At 35.0% G+C, this 18,173-nt stretch overlaps 1 protein-coding gene across 1 annotated transcript in view; it reads right to left on the reverse strand.

Annotated features, from left to right (window-relative positions):
* Positions 1 to 18,173, reverse strand: part of LOC150095741 (putative ATP-dependent DNA helicase HFM1) — a 178,899-nt gene that overhangs the window by 82,538 nt on the left and 78,188 nt on the right. Inside the window, exon 7 of the mRNA XM_090409949.1 lies at positions 7,470 to 7,553. Within this exon, the coding sequence (XP_090266075.1) occupies positions 7,470 to 7,553 (84 nt within the window). The remainder of the gene's footprint in view (positions 1 to 7,469; positions 7,554 to 18,173) is intronic.

The raw sequence follows: 18,173 nt of genomic DNA on the forward strand, positions 1-18,173 counted from the left end.
ATTATTGATATTTCCTCCACACAATACAGTGACAGAGTATATCAAGTGTACTTTCTGGGTAGTGCAATGAGAGGATAACTGATACTTTCAGAAGAGAAATACATGTGTAACTGATTCAGTAATGATAATAAATGCAAAAGATATGAAAGGGAATTAAAGAACAAACAGAAGAAATTTATGCCAAGTGAAGAATAATAGTATCAGTCAAAAAGGAGCCCTAGTATGAAAATAATAAGTGAAGGCGAAGTGAAGATTGTGAGTAAATGAACTTTATGAAATCTTAATAATCCAAATACCAGTACTGAGTATATAAAAAAAATCTATATTATTTAAAGACTTCATATAGCACAGAAATTGCATTCTGAACTCATTTAAAATTTGCTATTAATGATTTCTACTTGTATGTTAGTAACTAAATTTGAGCATATGGAACTGAATTCTAGATTAGTGAGTTGGGCAGGTGACTGGCTATCAGATGGGTATCAGCAAATTGTATAGGGATGCAGTATCCCAAAAGAAGAAAGCCACAAGTAGTGTGATGCTGGGGTCTGTTTTGGGGACATTTTTTTAACTTGTATATGAATGATACTGAGGTGGGTTTAACTGGAGATATACAACTGTTTGCAGATAATCCAATAAGGATAAGGAATCAAGCAATGTGATGGCCTTAGGGAGGATTTGAATAGATTGTATGAGTGGGCAAGTCAGTGGAACTATCACTTCATTCCTGCAAGGTGTGAGGTTCTGAAATTTGGTATGTGCCAAAAATTTCCCCTAGTGGATACTTGGTTAGGAAATTTTGGAGAAGGTTGAGGAGACAAGATATCTGGGAATGGTAGAGGATAAGGATCTGAAGTTCATCAGAGGTCACATTGAACAAGTTGTGAAGTCATCACATGCGATTATGGAAATGATGAAGAGGACCTTACCGTGCAAAAATATTATTATTATTATTATTACCCAAGACCTCATGGAGTCAAAGACTCATCTGGGAGATCCTTTTATCACACACACACATCTCATTATACTGTGTCTTAAACACACTCAAACTCCTTGCAGACACACTCTCAGGCAAGGCATTCCAATCATTCACAACTCTGCACGAAAAAAACCTGCCTCTCACTCCCCTACTCACACCCTCTTTATACAGTTTCCAGGGATGACCTCTGGTTCTTCCCTGATCTCCCATTATTCTCTGTAGAAATTCTCCACCACTGATCTTATAACAACCCCTTACCAACTTGTAGGTCTCTATCATATCTCCCCCTCTTCCTTCTCTCCACCAGACTCTGCAAATTACATCTTCTCAATCTTTCCTCATACTCAACATTCCAGAGGTCAGAAACTACCTTTGGACCCTTTCCAACATCTCTTCATCCTTCTGAAAACCCGGTGACCAAATCTGGGCACAATAGTCCATGTGTGGCCTAATCAAAGCCTTATACAATGGAACAAGAATCTCCCTACTTCTACACGCCAGTGTCCTCCACGTCATTCCCAGAAGTCTTTGTGTTTTCTTCACAATTTTGGCGATGTGTTCCCTAAATTTTAGATCCTTATCCACTATCACTCCCAGATCTCTTATTTCCTCTACTTCCAACAATATATTCTCACCAAGCATAAATTCTGCATCCCATCTTTGTTTTCCAAATTTTAAAACCTTACATTTTGCAACATTGAACTCACATCCCCATTTGCTTGCCCAATCACTCAATTTATTCAAGTCTTCTTGCAAGGCCACAACATCTTCACTACTCTTTATGGTTCGTCCCAACTTTGCATCATCTGCAAACAACTGAATATCTCCATCCAAATCTTTGCCAATATCATTAATATACAAGTTAAATAGTAATAGCCCTAAAACAGACCCCCGAGGCACTCCACTAGTGACTTTCCTTTTCCTGGATATCGCACTCCCATACACAACTTGTTGATACCTATCAGATAGCTAGTCTCCAATCCAATGCACTAATCTAATATCCAACCCCATCTGCTCTAGTTTGACTGTCAACTTATCATGAGGTACTCTATCAAAAGCTTTTGCGAAATCCAAGTATATTACTGTGTATCCTTCTCCTCTGTCCAAGGAAGCAGTCACTTTATTGTAATAAGTAAGTAGATTACTAAAACATGATCTCCCTTTAGCAAATCCATGCTATCCATCAAAGATTATACCATTGTTGTCAACCCAACTCTGGATCCTAGTTCTCACAAGCTTCTCCAACAACTTAACCATAACACCTGACACAGAGATAGGCCTATAGTTTGATGCTTGAGTTCAATCACCTCCTTTATGAAGTGGCACAATCTTGCCCTATGTAGCGCCAAATATGGTTCCATTGTAAGGGATTGTGCAGGCCTCAGGTGATCAAATATTGTGCACATATTTAATCACCTGGTTTTCATGGTGATGTGAATATATTAGAAAAGGTCCAGAGAAGACTAAGATGGTAACTGGCCTTTGGAGTATAGGATATGAGGACAGACTGAGGAAGTGCATTTGAAGCATCATGAACAGGAAGAGGAGGTATGATCAAGATGTTTAAGTTGGTAAGGAGTTGTTACTGAGTTAATGTAAAAGAATTGTTTTATAGAATGAGACAAGGGGTATAACAAGGTTCCATCACTGGAAACTGTATATGGAGAAGAGTGTGAACAAGGGTGTAAAGGGCAGGTTTTTTGCATGGAGAGTGAATAGTGAGTGGAGTGCACTGCCTGAGAGTATAGCTAATGCAATCACATGGAATGAGCTTAAAGCACAATTTGATAAGATTTGTGTGTAACAGGGCATACCTTCCGTGAAGAGTCTTTTGACTCCATGGAGGTTTGGGGTTAATAATAATAATAATAATAATAATAAATTTATCTCTGTTACGTCCCTTATGAAAATTCAGAAATAGTCAGACAACATCCTAAGTAAAGTGTCCTTGTTTTGCTTTTCCACTGTAGCTATTTCTTGAAAATTGTTCCTCAGCCTAATTTGTTAGGGAAAAAACATATCCCACTCCCCCAAGATTCAGTGCTTGCTGAAGCCATTATTTCTTGAAGTAATAATTTTCCTGTGTGCTTGACCATCTCATTCTCAGAGGAAACATAAGAATTCTGTGCAATCCTTTCAAATCTCTATTGATACATTAAGAATATTTATCGTACTGAATATGTTTCATGAGGAGATGCACATTGTCATATGATTCCTTGTGAAACATATTTAGTATGATAACTATTCCTGTGGTATTTACAGGGATTTGCAAGCTACCATTCACTTTCAAACTACTATTCGCAGTGAAAGTGGATTCAGTTCAATGTGTGGCATATGCTATTGTAACTGAAGAGTATCTGTGTTTCTTAATGAGAAACACAGATTTCTTAATGAGGGAAAGAGAGTCCAATGGAATGATAAATAGGTGCCATTTGTTTGGATTATGCTGTTGGCCAAAGGCTTCTATGAGAGAGGGAGAAAGTTCACATTATTATACACTATTTATTTTAGTATAACTGGCTTTTTCCAGAAGAGTCCAATCCTTTGAATTAATAAAGAGATACATTTAAACTGACTTTTTAATAAATTCATATCATTATGCAAAATTGTTCAGGACTGCTCTGATTGAGATATTAAAACAAGCTCTATCACCAAACAAGGTAGTTCAAAATGCAGACCAACACCCTACTCTGTTACATCTTTTTTTACTATTTTCATTTTCATCATCTAAAACTCCATGCAGCTTTGGTACAGTCAAATCTCCAGGGCATAAAACAAGGTTATACTTGGCAACGATACCCAATATATTTGTCAAGCAGAAATAACCATTATATAAAATGTCTTCACTTCTCCCTCTCTCTTATATCATCAGAGAACAAAGCAGAACAAGATGAAATCTGTTTAGCCAGTCTATTCAACTGAAAAGCAAATATAGCATAATGACTTTTCAACTGAAGCTGAGTTAGCTAGTCTTCATGGAAGTGGTAAGGCTTTTATTCCGCAAAACATGCAATGCATCCAGAAAACATGAATTAGCAGACAAAAATAATTTTTTGAAGGGGAGAGATGAATTGTGTAATGTACAGTGACTTCCCACATGAGCCTTAGGGTCCACTGAGGTGTAATGTGACCTCCATGGAGTTGGCAAATTTATTGTGAGAAGTTCTTTCAACTGACAACATATTTATCATATTGAATCTTAAAATCCTAACACTCCCTCATTGACAATATAGTCTGGTAATGCATTCCATTACCGACAATTCACCATGTAAAAAATCTACTCTTCACACCACTCTTCAGCATATTCTTACACAACTTTCAGGGATGGCCTCTGCTTCTTTCTCCTCTCACCTTTTACTCTTTTTATAATTACCTCTGAATTAATCTGATAAAATCCTTTCACTGACTGAAACATCTCTATCATATCACCTCTTTTCCTCCTATCCACCAAGCTCTGTAATCCATATTTCTTCAACCTCTCTCTCCATAATCAGCCTTCCAAAGTCCTGACATTGTCTTAGTCAAAGCATGAAGAGCAGCTGATGCACTGATCTCTTTACGGTAAAATAACTTTACAAGTAACATGCAATAAGGTAAAGTGAAGCGCATGTTTAACATGATTAGCAATAGGAATATATTTGTAAAGTTTTCCCTTTATAAAGCTCTTATGATGCCAGCAAAACAGGTGTTCAACTTCATTTTATGAAAATTTTCAGCTTCCTGGGCTACAAAAGCACCATATTCCCTCAATTAGAAACTTTTCAAAATAAAACTTTTTTTTCAGAAAATCTTTCTTCCTATGTCTTGATTAGTCTCGTCTTGATTAGGAACATCTACAGAATGTTTGTTTTGAAGACAGTGATGATGATTAAAATTTAAAATATGCACTTTATTTTATTTTGCCTAAAACATTTATGCATTATGTGCAATGAAGTTTACATACAATTTGTATTTTTATAAGTTTATACTATGTATTTTGTTTCATAGTTCATGTTTTGTTAACTTATATCAGGGCTGTCCAACCTTAGGTAATCCGAGGGCCGCATTATAAAAAAAAAGATTTATTCCAGGGCCGCATCCAGAATAATAAATACAGTACATATATTAAATTACTTGGAAAGTCTTACTGTTAGTTAGGTTTAGCAAGCACTTCGAAAATTTCATAAGAAAGAAAAGTCATGGTGCTTATAAAAGTTTTTATTGAAACAGTAAACATGAAATAATAATTGTTTATTTCATTTTAGCGAGAGCTCTGTGGCAGTTTGGAATCGTTTACTAAAGTACCTATATCAATTTCGTTGCTTGTAGTTCTCAAGTGCAGTAAATTTGCAAGAGAATTATCTGTCAATGAACATCTGTACTTTGATTTAATGAATATCATCGTTGAAAGCAGTGGCGGCTTGTACATAAGCACTGTGACACTGCAGTATCCCCAAGGAAAAAATTAAATTTTGTTTGTGTTTATAAATAATAACAATGCTGACAACATTATATAAACGCAATACAACATGTTAAAGGTCACACCTTATGTTTCAACATTGATTGAATAGTTAATAATTGGAATTGTTCGACTAATGCTTTAGATTATGAAACAAATGTACTGCGATCTAATGCAGTGTCAGAATTATTACGTTTGGCCAATTGCAGCTAGACTCGCCGATATTTGTTTGCACTTGTCACTGCATGTAACAAGTGAATCCGACACTACAGATAAATTGTATGCTTGTGCACATTATTTCTGTGAGATACAAAACTTTTATTATTGGTGTGTGTTCGTGGTGAGGGTGAAATATTTTTGGTAAATCTTATTTTATTCTGTTAAAATAACACACAATTATTTATTTATTATAGATACAAGGCTGAATTCTTTTCATATTTTCACTGCTGAAAATATGAAAAGAATTATATTTTCTCAATTATCGTTACATGAAACAAACTGCACTGTGATCTAACGCAGTGTCAGAATTATCATGTTTCTCCAACTGCTGCTAGACTCGCCGATATTCATTTGCACTTGTCATTACACGCAACAAGTGAATCCGACACTGCTCGGATTCACTTGGAGTAGTGTCGCTACATATAAATTGTATGCTTGCACGTTATCTCTGTGAGATACGAAACTTATTATTGGTGTGTGTTTGTGGTGAGGGTGAAATATTTTTATTAAAGCAATATGTAAATTTATTTATTAATAAATTGGGTACTGATTAGGAAAAAATGAATTATTTTTCTTATTTTGTATATGCAGCATCCCTACTTAAAATTTTCACTGGCCGCCACTGGTTGAAAGAGTGCTTTCACAAAGATGTGTGCTCCCAAGCACTGAGCACATTTTTCGTTGTTTGACAATAAGTTGTAATAAAATTTATTAAGTAGAAGTAGATTACTAAAGATCACACAGAAATAATCACAGTGCATATCTAGTAATTTGGTGAGCAGCAGCGACAGAACCTTGATAGCTGAACAAATGAACAACAATAATTGCGCATCACATGTTCAGGTTCCCCGTGAGCACCCAGAGCATGTGCATTGGAACAAAACAGTGTAAGAATGCTTCTTTGAACATCTGATGTTTGAAAAACACATGGGTATATAGTGATGTAAAAACACCAAATAAAATTACAAACATCAAGATGATCGATTAGTGATAGAATTAAAATGTTTAATATGCATCATTCGATTCAAATTGTTATTTTAATTTTCACTTGCGAAAATCAAAACCCACAGGTGGGCTGCACAAAACTGCACTGCAGGCCGGATGCGGTCCATTGACCGTGTTTTGGACAGCTCTGACTTATATGAATTACCTGAATTAAATAAAAATTTTTTTGGATATGTCACTGTTGTTTATATACTTTAAAAAAAAACGATTTCGGAACATAACCCTACTTTTTCTGCGTGATCTGAGTCTCGCATAATGCGATTTATATAACACGGCATTTCTGTGGAACCTAACATCTGTGTTATATGAGGATTACCTGTATATGCATTTTTCATTTGAAAGAAGGATGCTGTTTAGTATAAATGATAAAGTATTTGTGAAAAATTAACCTTATCTATATCTGTTATCCAGAGGCATAGTCCTCTATCTTACAAAATAGCAATTTTTCAATACAGCCAGGAGAATAATCTTTTAGCATTGATTTTTCATAGTTACTCTCAATTTTTGCTACAGACAGGTTAATTTAAAATATGCCTAACTCTTCAAAAAAAAAGGAAATCTTAATTAGTGCTCCATCATCCATTAAACATGAATGCCATGTAAAATTTAAGTTTTGGTAAAAATTAGAGATATCCTATGCCACCAGAGTAAAAATATAAATATAAATGTTGAGGTCATATGACTAAATTAAATTTCCTTATATTATTAACTTTTTATAGAACACTAATTTAAAAAAAAAAATAAAATAATTAGCTTAAAAATTATCAACTGGATAAGTAGCATAATAATAAAAATTGCATTAATATACATTTAGTGAAGTAAACTTACTAGTGGGCTGCAATTTGAAATGGTTCATGTCCATTTTAATTAACTTATTTTCAGAGAGAGCATTTAATTCCTTTAAACACATATCTTAAAGTGAATGATCCATAGGAAAAAAAAACAAATTATGCAATATAATATTTTAAAAATCTGTTAAATTAACTTTTTAAAAAAGTATCTGTATATGAATTGAACTAATTAACTTAACTTACACATAAATTAATAAGTTACATAAATTACATACATAAATAAATTACACACAAAGTGCCTCTGTAGCACAAATGGAAGATCGATGGCATGTTGCAGCATTCAATAGGAAGAGGCCTAAGTTTGATTCTTGTCATAACAGGAAGAATCTTTATATGTTTTTTTTTCAACTGAAGGTGAGTTAGTCGATCTCATACAAAGGTAGCAGGGTTTTTTCTCCTGGAAATTCGGGTTTTTTATCCCACGTACAGACAAATCGACCTTCAGAATATGCAATTTACAGACAAAAAATACTAGTGGTAGTGGTGAACAGTAGATGATGATGATAATAGCAGTTGGTGTAGTTGTTGAATTAAGTGGCGGAGACGGAGATTTGTAGAGTAGGTGCTCTCCTTTGATGAGTCTTTGGACTCCTTGGAATTGTCACAAAATAATAATAATAATAATAATAATAATAATAAATTTTGTAAGTTATATGAAAGATGATTAATTTTAAATAACATAAAGAATATGTAATAAAATTTTATGGCCTTACAAAAGGACTTAAATAAGACTGTATGTGTAGGCAGCAGTATGGAAGTGTCCATTCAATGTTGCAAAGTGTAAAGTTCTGAAATTTTGTAGGCAACAATGGGATGCAAAGTACACACTTGGTGGGGAATTTGGGGGGAAACTGAGGAGACAAAAGACCCAGGAGTGTTGGTGAATTGGTTAACTTTTTAATTAACTATTGTCACCACTGATAACGGCCTGTAATATTCAGGCTTTAAAAAAATAGTGTTATTTATCTTGTGTTTTTTATGAGTCTTTTGGTTACACGAAACTCTAGTGTTAATAATAATAATAATCTTCTTCATCTTCTCCTCCTCCCTTCTACGTGCTAGACCTACTGGCCTTTTACAGAGCTTTCTTAAGCCCTTCTAAGTCGTACCTGTCCCAAGGATAAGGTGACTAGCCCTATGCCTCCCAGTATATTTTATGGCTGTAGCTGTGTGTGTTCATGGGGCCGGTTTGCCTGCTTGCAGATGAAAAACCCCAGATAAACAGGTGGAAAAATCCCTGGCGCCCGTCGACCAATTTGTGTGTGCCCGCCGCTGTTCAACCATGTGCTGTATAGTTTGAAATAATCACGTGCACATCATGCAACAATTCATGGCATGTTATATGATGCATGCGTTAATGACACATGATGAGTATTAACTGCATACAATGTAAAGTAGACGCGCATTCGAAGTTGTTCATTATCTGTTGCTAGTTATATGCGCATAATTTTAACGGTGTCTTGTACTTAAATTTTTGAAATATTTTGATTTTTAATCCTAAAATGAGTGAATCAAGTAAAAGACAACGAACCTATAATTTTAACACTGACTGGGAGGAAACATATTGTTTCATTAATTTTAAAGATAATTGTGTTTGTTTGTTGTACAACAGGAGCGTTGCAATTCCGAAAAAACATAATGTTGAACGTCACTTCCAGATAATGCATGCCACTTTTAATACGAATTATCCACTTATATCTGAAATAAAAATGAAAAAATAAATCAATTAAAATCGAACCTGTCTGCCCAACAGTCGGTTTTCACTAGACATGTGGTAACATATAAAAATGCCACCATTGCTTCTTTGAAAATTTCTCACATGCTCGCAAAGAAGCAAAAACCGTTCCAAGATGGTGAGTTGTTAAAAGAAGCATTTTTGACTGGTGCCGATTGTTTATTTGAGGGATTTTCTAACAAACGTGAGATTATGTCAGCAATACAAGATTTACAATTGTCAAATAACACCATCACAAGAATAATACATGTAATTTCAATGGACATACAAACTCAGTTAAAAAGTGACTTGGAAATATGTAACTGGTTCTCTTTACAATTTGACGAGTCAACAGATGTATCAGACACAGTACAGTTAGCAGTTATGGTGAGAATGGTATTTAGTAACATCACTGTAAAAGAAGATCTACTGAAAATATTACCCATGAAAGGATGAAAAACGGGTGAATATAATTATAATACATTCAGAATATACGCCAAGTCGATAGATATGCCTTTGCACAAGCTGTCTGCGATAACTACTGATGGGACACCAGCAATGGTTGGCAATATTAATGGATTTATTGCACTCTGCAAGAAAGATCATTCATTTCCAAACTTTATGTTCTACCACAGTATTATCCACCAGGAAGCTTTGTGCAGTAAAATACTGCCCTTTGGACATGTTATGAAAGTTGTTACAAAAATAATCAACTCCATTCGTGCAGCACCGACTTTTCAAGGCTCTATTGCAAGACATTGAAGATAAAGAACCTGATCTCATCCTGCATATTGAAGTACATTGGCTCAGTAAAGATAAAGTTCATACAAGATTTTTAAGCTTAATTGAAGAAATAAAAAAATATCTTCACGTCAAAAATGAAAATTTTGATGAACTAAATGACTTTTGCTGGCTGTGGGATTTATGTTTTCTCACAGACATCATGGAAAAATTGAATTCTTTAAATTTGGAGTTGCAAGGAAAAGATAGACATGTTGCTAAAATGATAGGCTCTGTAAACTCATTTAAAGCAAAACTGGATTTGTGGATATCACATCTGCAGATGGGAATTCCCGTTCATTTCCCAAATATGAAAAAATGGTAGGCGATAGTGAATTTAACTTGTCACCATTTGTTAAACATCTTCAAGTGCTTAAAGAACAGTTTGAAAAGAGATTTCAGGAATTTACTATCATCGAGCCAATGATTTCCTTTTTTATCAATCCTTTTACTTGCCAAGTAAATATAATGGAAATAGCTGCATGCATTGCAAAGCTTGTTCAAGTAAATGCTTAGGAACTGGAGCTAGAAATTTTGGATCTTCAAAATGACATTATGCTGAAATTCTATATAACAGATGAAAACTTCTGGAATCTAGTGGATAGAAAAAAGTTTCCATTCTTAAAAAGAGCAGCGTACAAGATAAAATCGTTTTTCGGTTCCACATACCTTTGCAAATCATTGTTTTCAACCATGAATATCATAAAATCAAAATATAGATCCCGACTCACTGATGAGCACCTTGATGATTGTTTAAGAACTGGAATATCACCATATTCTCCTAATTATGAAGCAGCCAATGAAATGAAATGCCAAAGATCACACTAACTTACATATATATATATATATTTAAATTTTTATATAATGTAAACTTTTTATACACAGTATAAAAAGTTTACATTATATAAAAATTATATAAACAGTAATAAAATATTTGATTATAATGTAAACTTTGTATGTATTCATTTAACAAAAGAATTCAAAAAATTTGCTTGAAAAAATACATGGTGCCCTACCAGTATTATTTTAGAATGTGCTCTAGGAAACAAAAAGGTTGGGAACCCCTGGTTTAGACTGTAAAGCTGTGTGAGTGTGTGTGTGTGTGTGTGTGTGTGTGTTTTGCATTTTTCTCCCAGTACAGGTAATTTAATTCCTACATGCTCCATTGCATACAATGCTTATATCACATGTAGCTTACAAGTACTGATTAACATTTACATTTATATTTTTATATCAATATCCATATTTACATCAATATTCATATTTACATTTATATTTTTATATATCTATATATTAACACCATATAATTCACACAATAGCAGTAATTTATGTTAGATTAAAAGCATTGGAAGTTGATCTTATTGGCACATTTAATTATTTCTGAGTAATACTTTTCAATAAGTCTCTGTTTTGATACTGGCCACTTGTCTCAGGAAGTGATAACATGTTCAATTAGGGACATCCGGATGGATGTCCCTAATTGAATATGTTATCCAGTAGCTGAAAGTCATAGAATATGTGGTCAACAGTCTGTTGAAGGTGTGAACTACAAGTGCATGATGGCGATTCCAGGATATGGAATCTGTGTAAGTAGTGTCTTAGTTTTCCATATCCCATTAGTAGCGTGGTTAAATCTGGAGAAATGGTGTGTAATTTCAGCCAGAGTCTGCTTCTGATGCTTGGCAAAAATTCTTTTGCTGTTGATCCGTTTTTTTTTTTTATGTCTTCCATTCTTCTTTTCACAAGCCTAGGCTTTTCTCCTCTGTGAGTGCTATTATAGCAGATTTTGAGTACTTTTGGTAACTTCTATCTAGCTGTTTGTTTCTAGCTGCTGCTTTAGCCAGCTGATCCACCTCTCATTTCCTGCCACCCCAGTATGTGTGTTCACCCAGCAGAACTTGATTTCCCCTCCCTCTAGAGTGAGAGTCCGAACCAGATTTCTTGTCTGTTCTATTAATGCTATATGGTTGTTTTGATTTTTTATGCCGTCTATAGTGCTTTTACTATCACTGTAAATTGTTGCTGTCTTTTGATGAGAGGTGTTGAGTCCTAATTCAAGGAGATATGTAAGTGACTGAACTATAGCAAGTTGTTCTGCTTGTTTGCTGGAACAGAGGGGATGCAGTCCAGTATAACATTCTTGTATAATGGACTGTTTGTTGTATGCAATGAAAGAATAACTGACATTCCCTTCAGTTTTGCTTCCATCAGTGTATATTTGAAATTTGTCACTTTTGGAGCTCTCCTTCTCCTTAATATATGTTCTCTTTGCAGGGTGAGGCCACCTACTGTAGTGAAGCAGGTGTTTGTAGTAATTTGGATTGATGTTGTAACTTTCATTATATCTTCCAGAAGTGACGTCATATACAAGAGATTATTCTTGTATTTTCAGACAGATCGATGTTAGAGCTGCAATAACACAAGCTGCCTGGAAAGATATTGCCCTGTATCCTTTAATTATAAGTATGGCTATAAGGCATTGAACTCTGTTTAGTTTCTGTCGGTTTATCTCTGATTTTAGTGTATGTTTCCAGGCAGGTGCAGCATAAGATATCAGTAGTAGTATAGCACCAGTAGTGTTTTCGGGCGCCCGCCCATTCTCGGGAATTTTTTTCGTTTTCCCATTCCTGAATCCCGAGCAAATTTGATCGGGAAATCAGGAAAATTTTTAATAAGTACAAATTTTAATATTTTTTATAGATTGCCGTCACAATGAGTAAAGAGTATAAAGAATGTTGGGAATATTTTAGAAGATAAAGATAACAAATCAGCTCGTTGCCAGATATGCTCCAAAACTTTGCAATGCAAAGCATCATCAACCAGCGGTCTACATAGGCACCTAGTATGCATTCATGGAATGAAAAGAAAAAAACAGTCTGAATTGAATAATGATGAGCCAATGCCTTCATCTTCTAAGAGACAAACGACAATTTTACATTATGTCAAGGGACTGAATTTAGAAGAAGCCGTAAGCAAATTAGCAGCCTTGGATTGGATATCAGTCAACCCTATCACAAAAAGTGAGTTTATTAGAGAAAGTTTCACAAGCAAAGGAATGCAGTTGCCAAGAAGTCCATCTTCAGTTATGACACTAATACATGATTATTATAGTAAAGCGAAACAACTGTACATCCAGAAATTGGAAGTATTCAAATGTGATAATAAAAAAACTGAGTATTTCAATAGATGAGTGGACCAGTTGCAAGAATCGCAGATACATGAATGTTCACATATACTGCAATGAGATCTTTATGAACTTTGGTTTAATAAAAATACATGGGAACTGTCCTGCGGAAAAAGTGTTATCGTTGCTTCAGGAAAGATTAGAAAACTTTCAGTTAAAATTTTAAAGTGACGGTGCAGCTGTTATTAAAAAATTCGGAAAATTATCACTGACTTCAACAGTACTGCTACAACCATGCACTACATCTAGCTATAACAAAAGTATTTTATGTTAAAAAGTTGAAAGGTGAAGCATCAGTGACTTATAGCAGTGATAGTGAATTCAATACAGATTCTGAATACGATAAAGATGATAACAGTGATTCTGAGTTAGATGGTGTGGCCCGAGCTGGTCAGTATGATTTGCGAAATCATCTGTCTTCGGCAATTAGCAGCGTACGAAGAATTATGAAAATATTTAAATAATCTTCAGTACAAAATTTTCTTTTTACAGCAAGAAATAACCAAGAGTGACATTTTGGACTATAAAACACGCTGGAACACACTGGAGAGAATGATAGAGATATTTTTAAAGATTGTAAATCTGATTAAGACTGCTTTACGAGAGCTGAAACTCGATCACTTATGGAAAGAAGAGAATTATGAAATATTGAGAGGTATGTTGAATTGCTTACAACCTAAGATTAGCAGTTGAAGCCTTAAGCAACAGAGAAGGTAATATTCTCACAAGTGAAGGAATTTTTAAGTTCCTGTTTAGTAATTTAGAAAAGCAGAATTCTTCAATGAGCCAAATGCTTTTAAAGGAAATAAAATTTGAATTGGTTAAACATAGAAATAGAGATCTTGTGTCTCTCACAAAGTACCTGAGCAACGTTAGTTGTTTATGTGAGATGGAAGAGGATGAATTTTTTGCCTTGTCAAGTAAGAATGAAATTGCACGATTCGCAAAATCATTAATGGAAAGACTTTTTTAAAGGAACACTTATAGTAGAAGTTCCAATAAAAGAAATAAAGGATGTCCTTACAGAGAGTTTTGACATTAAATCAGAATATGATCTGAAGAGTGAATTGACTAAAGCAATATCAATTTCAACATCAAAGCCTTGCCCTATGCATGCAGACAAAATATTTGCTTCTCTAAGGAAGGAAATGAGCTTATATGAAGCAACGCATTCTCTCACTCCCTACTTGAAGATGCTTTTAGACACACTCTTAACAATTCGACCAACGTCTACAGAAAATGAAAGAAATTTTTCCACATCAAGTATATTTGTTACAAAGCGAAGATCACGATTGTCTGACCGGGTAATTAATGCTCTAAAGGGAGGTCGTGTTTTAGTAATCTACTTACTTATTACAATAAAGTGACTGCTTCCTTGGACAGAGGAGAAGGATACACAGTAATATACTTGGATTTCGCAAAAGCTTTTGATAGAGTACCTCATGATAAGTTGACAGTCAAACTAGAGCAGATGGGGTTGGATATTAGACTAGTGCATTGGATTGGAGACTGGCTATCTGATAGGTATCAACAAGTTGTGTATGGGGATGCAATATCCAGGAAAAGGAAAGTCACTAGTGGAGTGCCTCAGGGATCTGTTTTAGGGCCATTACTATTTAACTTGTATATTAATGATATTGGCGAAGATTTGGATGGAGATAATCAGTTGTTTGCAGATGATGCAAAGTTGGGACGAACCATAAAGAGTGGTGAAGATGTTGTGGCCTTGCAAGAAGACTTGAATAAATTGAGTGATTGGGCAAGCAAATGGGGATGTGAGTTCAATGTTGCAAAATGTAAGGTTTTAAAATTTGGAAAACAAAGATGGGATGCAGAATTTATGCTTGGTGAGAATATATTGTTGGAAGTAGAGGAAATAAGAGATCTGGGAGTGATAGTGGATAAGGAGCTAAAATTTAGGGGACACATCGCCAAAATTGTGAAGACAACACAAAGACTTCTGGGAATGATGAGGAGGACACTGACGTGTAGAAGTAGGGAGATTCTTGTTCCATTGTATAAGGCTTTGATTAGGCCACACATGGACTATTGTGCCCAGATTTGGTCACCGGGTTTTCAGAAGGATGAAGAGATGTTGGAAAGGGTCCAAAGGCGACTGACTAAGGTAGTTTCTGACCTCTGGAATGTCGAGTATGAGGAAAGATTGAAAAGATGTAATTTGCAGAGTCTAGTGGAGAGAAGGAAGAGGGGAGATATGATAAAGACCTACAAGTTGGTAAGGGGTTGTTATAGGATCAATGGTGGAGAAGTTCTAAGAGAATAGTGGGAGATCAGGGGAGAACCAGAGGTCATCCCTGGAAACTGTATAAAGAGGGTGTGAGTAGGGGAGTGAGAGGCAGGTTTTTTTCGTGCAGAATTGTGAATGATTGGAATGCCTTGCCTGAGAGTGTGGTGTCTGCAAGGAGTTTGAATGTGTTTAAGACCCGGTATGATGAGATGTGTGTGAGATAAAAGGACATCCTAGATGAGTCTTTGACTCCATGAGGTCTTGTTTAATAATAATAATAATAATAATAATGTTTTTTAAAGTTTCATTTTAAAAATGACACATAACAACTATTTGAAGTATTTTTTAATTTTCAAACGAATAATATTTGCATTTGTTTTCTATTAATTTTTAATTTGATAAATAAAAGATTTAAATGAGATTGGGAATGTTAATACATTGTGTGATATATGTAAAAACTCACTGTATACTATAAGGTTTGGTTAAATAAAGTTTGCATTAATTACATTGTTTATAATTTGAGAAAACCTGAAATATAGCAGAAACCTAGCCAAAACGATACCATAGTGACCCCTGTTTAGCACTCAGGAATTTCATGACTAGTGCATCTAAACCCTGTTTAGATGCACTAGTCATGAAATTCCAGTCGATCTCCATTTAGGAAATTTTATTTACTCATTTTTTGCTTCAACCTTTTACATATAGTAGTGTCTCAAAACCTCTGAAAGACTGCGCCGGGGCCATGAACCCCGTTGCCCCACCTACTGTACGGCTTTTCTGTTTATTAACATTTACCGTTATAGCCATTATTACAGCTAATCAACGAAAATTAAATAAAAAATATTATTTCAGGAATTCTCAGGAAATACGATTTCCCATTCTCAATTCCTGAAGGTTCCAAAATGTCGGGAATTTGGAAACACTAAGCACCAGTGTATACTGTTGCTCGTTGGCCTAATTCCCACTTAATCCTTGCCCATTTAGCTAGGAGGTTTACTACTTGTAAGCTGTTTTTGGCAACATATAAGATGTGCTCATTGAAGGTAAATTTTTCATCTATTATCACTCCTAGGTATTTTAACTCACTGGCTACCTCCAGAACTTCTCCGTTTAGGATGACCGTTACAGGTTATTTTGATTTTTTTCGTGAGATGTAGAGCACTTTAGACTTGGTGCTATTGAATGTAACTTTTTTCTTGCATGCCCACTCTGGAATTTTAAAGAGTTCTTCATTGGCTGTTACTTTTAATTGTAAGCTGTCACGTCCCTGAATCATTATCATCGCATCATTGGCAAAGGCTATGACTTTTGTTTCAGTAGTGAAAGGAAGTCTTAAAAGCAAGTCGTACTGGATGTTCCAGAAACCTGGCCCACAGCAGGAAACTTGCGGGCAGCCTCGTTTGACTTCTTTAGCTACAGTTGTGGCACAGCATCAAAGGCTCCTTGCACACTGAGTGAGATCAGTAGTATGTCTTTTTTTTTGCTGTGGACTGTCTTCTGTGAACTCTTTAACCTCCATAATTGCATCTACCATGCTGGACTGAGGTCTAAATGCATACTGATTACTGCTTAATAGGTTTCTTGAGTAGACACAGTGCATTATTCAGTTTATTAGGAGTTTTTCTAGTACCTTACCAGCAACGTTTATGAGACTGATTGGTCTGTATTTGCTAATTTCGTCAGATTTTTCTTTTCTTGGTTAGATTATGGGTATAATTTTTGAGCATTTCCATATTGAAGGAAATCGACCTCTTTTTAGGCATTCGTTGTAAACTGTTGTTATGAATTCGGAGAATTCGAGAAATGCTCTTAGGAGTATATCACTAGTTATTCCATCTTCTCCGGGAGTTTTTTTTTCGATCCATTGATCTTAATAGTGACTCGATTTCATTAGATGTAAATAAGTTGTCGTCAGGAGTGTCTATGTCTGTTTTCATTCTTTGTCTGTAAATTTTATGGATTTCTTCATCTGTTGATTCATCATAATCAGGAATGAACTTTATCATTAAAGCTGCAGTTTCTGCTAAGTTTTTGGTATAGATGCCGTCTGTTTTCTTGCTAGTTGATAATATAGGTGGTGTCTTATTCTTGCTTGCTGCTAATTTATATATGCAATTCCAAGGATTCGATATGGTTGAAACTGTACAGAATTTTTTCCATTATTCTGTTTTCACATTTGTAATTTTGGACTGATAGCTGTATTTGGCTGTATAGTAATTCTGTCTTCTACTCTTTCTCAAATCTTGGTTATTGTATGTTCTTTGGTATAATCGTCAGAGTGCATTAACACATTTTCTTAGGACTGTTAGTTTGTCGTTCCACCAAGGTATTGATTTTCTTCCATCGATGTTTAGCTTATTGGTTGTTCTGAGTGTTTGGTCGCTGGATTTTATCAGACTTGATGAAAGCACAGAAGCAAGGAAGTCTGTATCAGTTTGTACTGATGCCCAGATGGCTAGGTTTTTTCCTAAGATGGGCTGTTGTTCGCTGTTCGCATTATAGTGATCTTCTGAGATTACATGTGAAAATTCTCTTTTTAATGCTTTTATAAATTTCTCTAAGTTGGTTTTATTGGTGAAGTACTTGGTATTAATTCGATGGTTTGTGTTGTGTATTCCATTTAAATTTTTGTTACTTATAATAAAACTTAATATGCGATGGTCAGAACAGCTTTCCTCTTCTTCGCATTTCCATTCAGAAACCTGGGATAAAATAGTGTTGTTTGCTATTGTCAGATCAATGAAGCTGTTTCCTC

This window comes from Typopeltis vanoorti, chromosome 20, assembly GCF_054136105.1.
Source record: "Typopeltis vanoorti isolate ZY-2024b chromosome 20, IOZ_Tvanoo_1.0, whole genome shotgun sequence".
Lineage (NCBI taxonomy): Eukaryota > Metazoa > Arthropoda > Arachnida > Uropygi > Thelyphonidae > Typopeltis > Typopeltis vanoorti.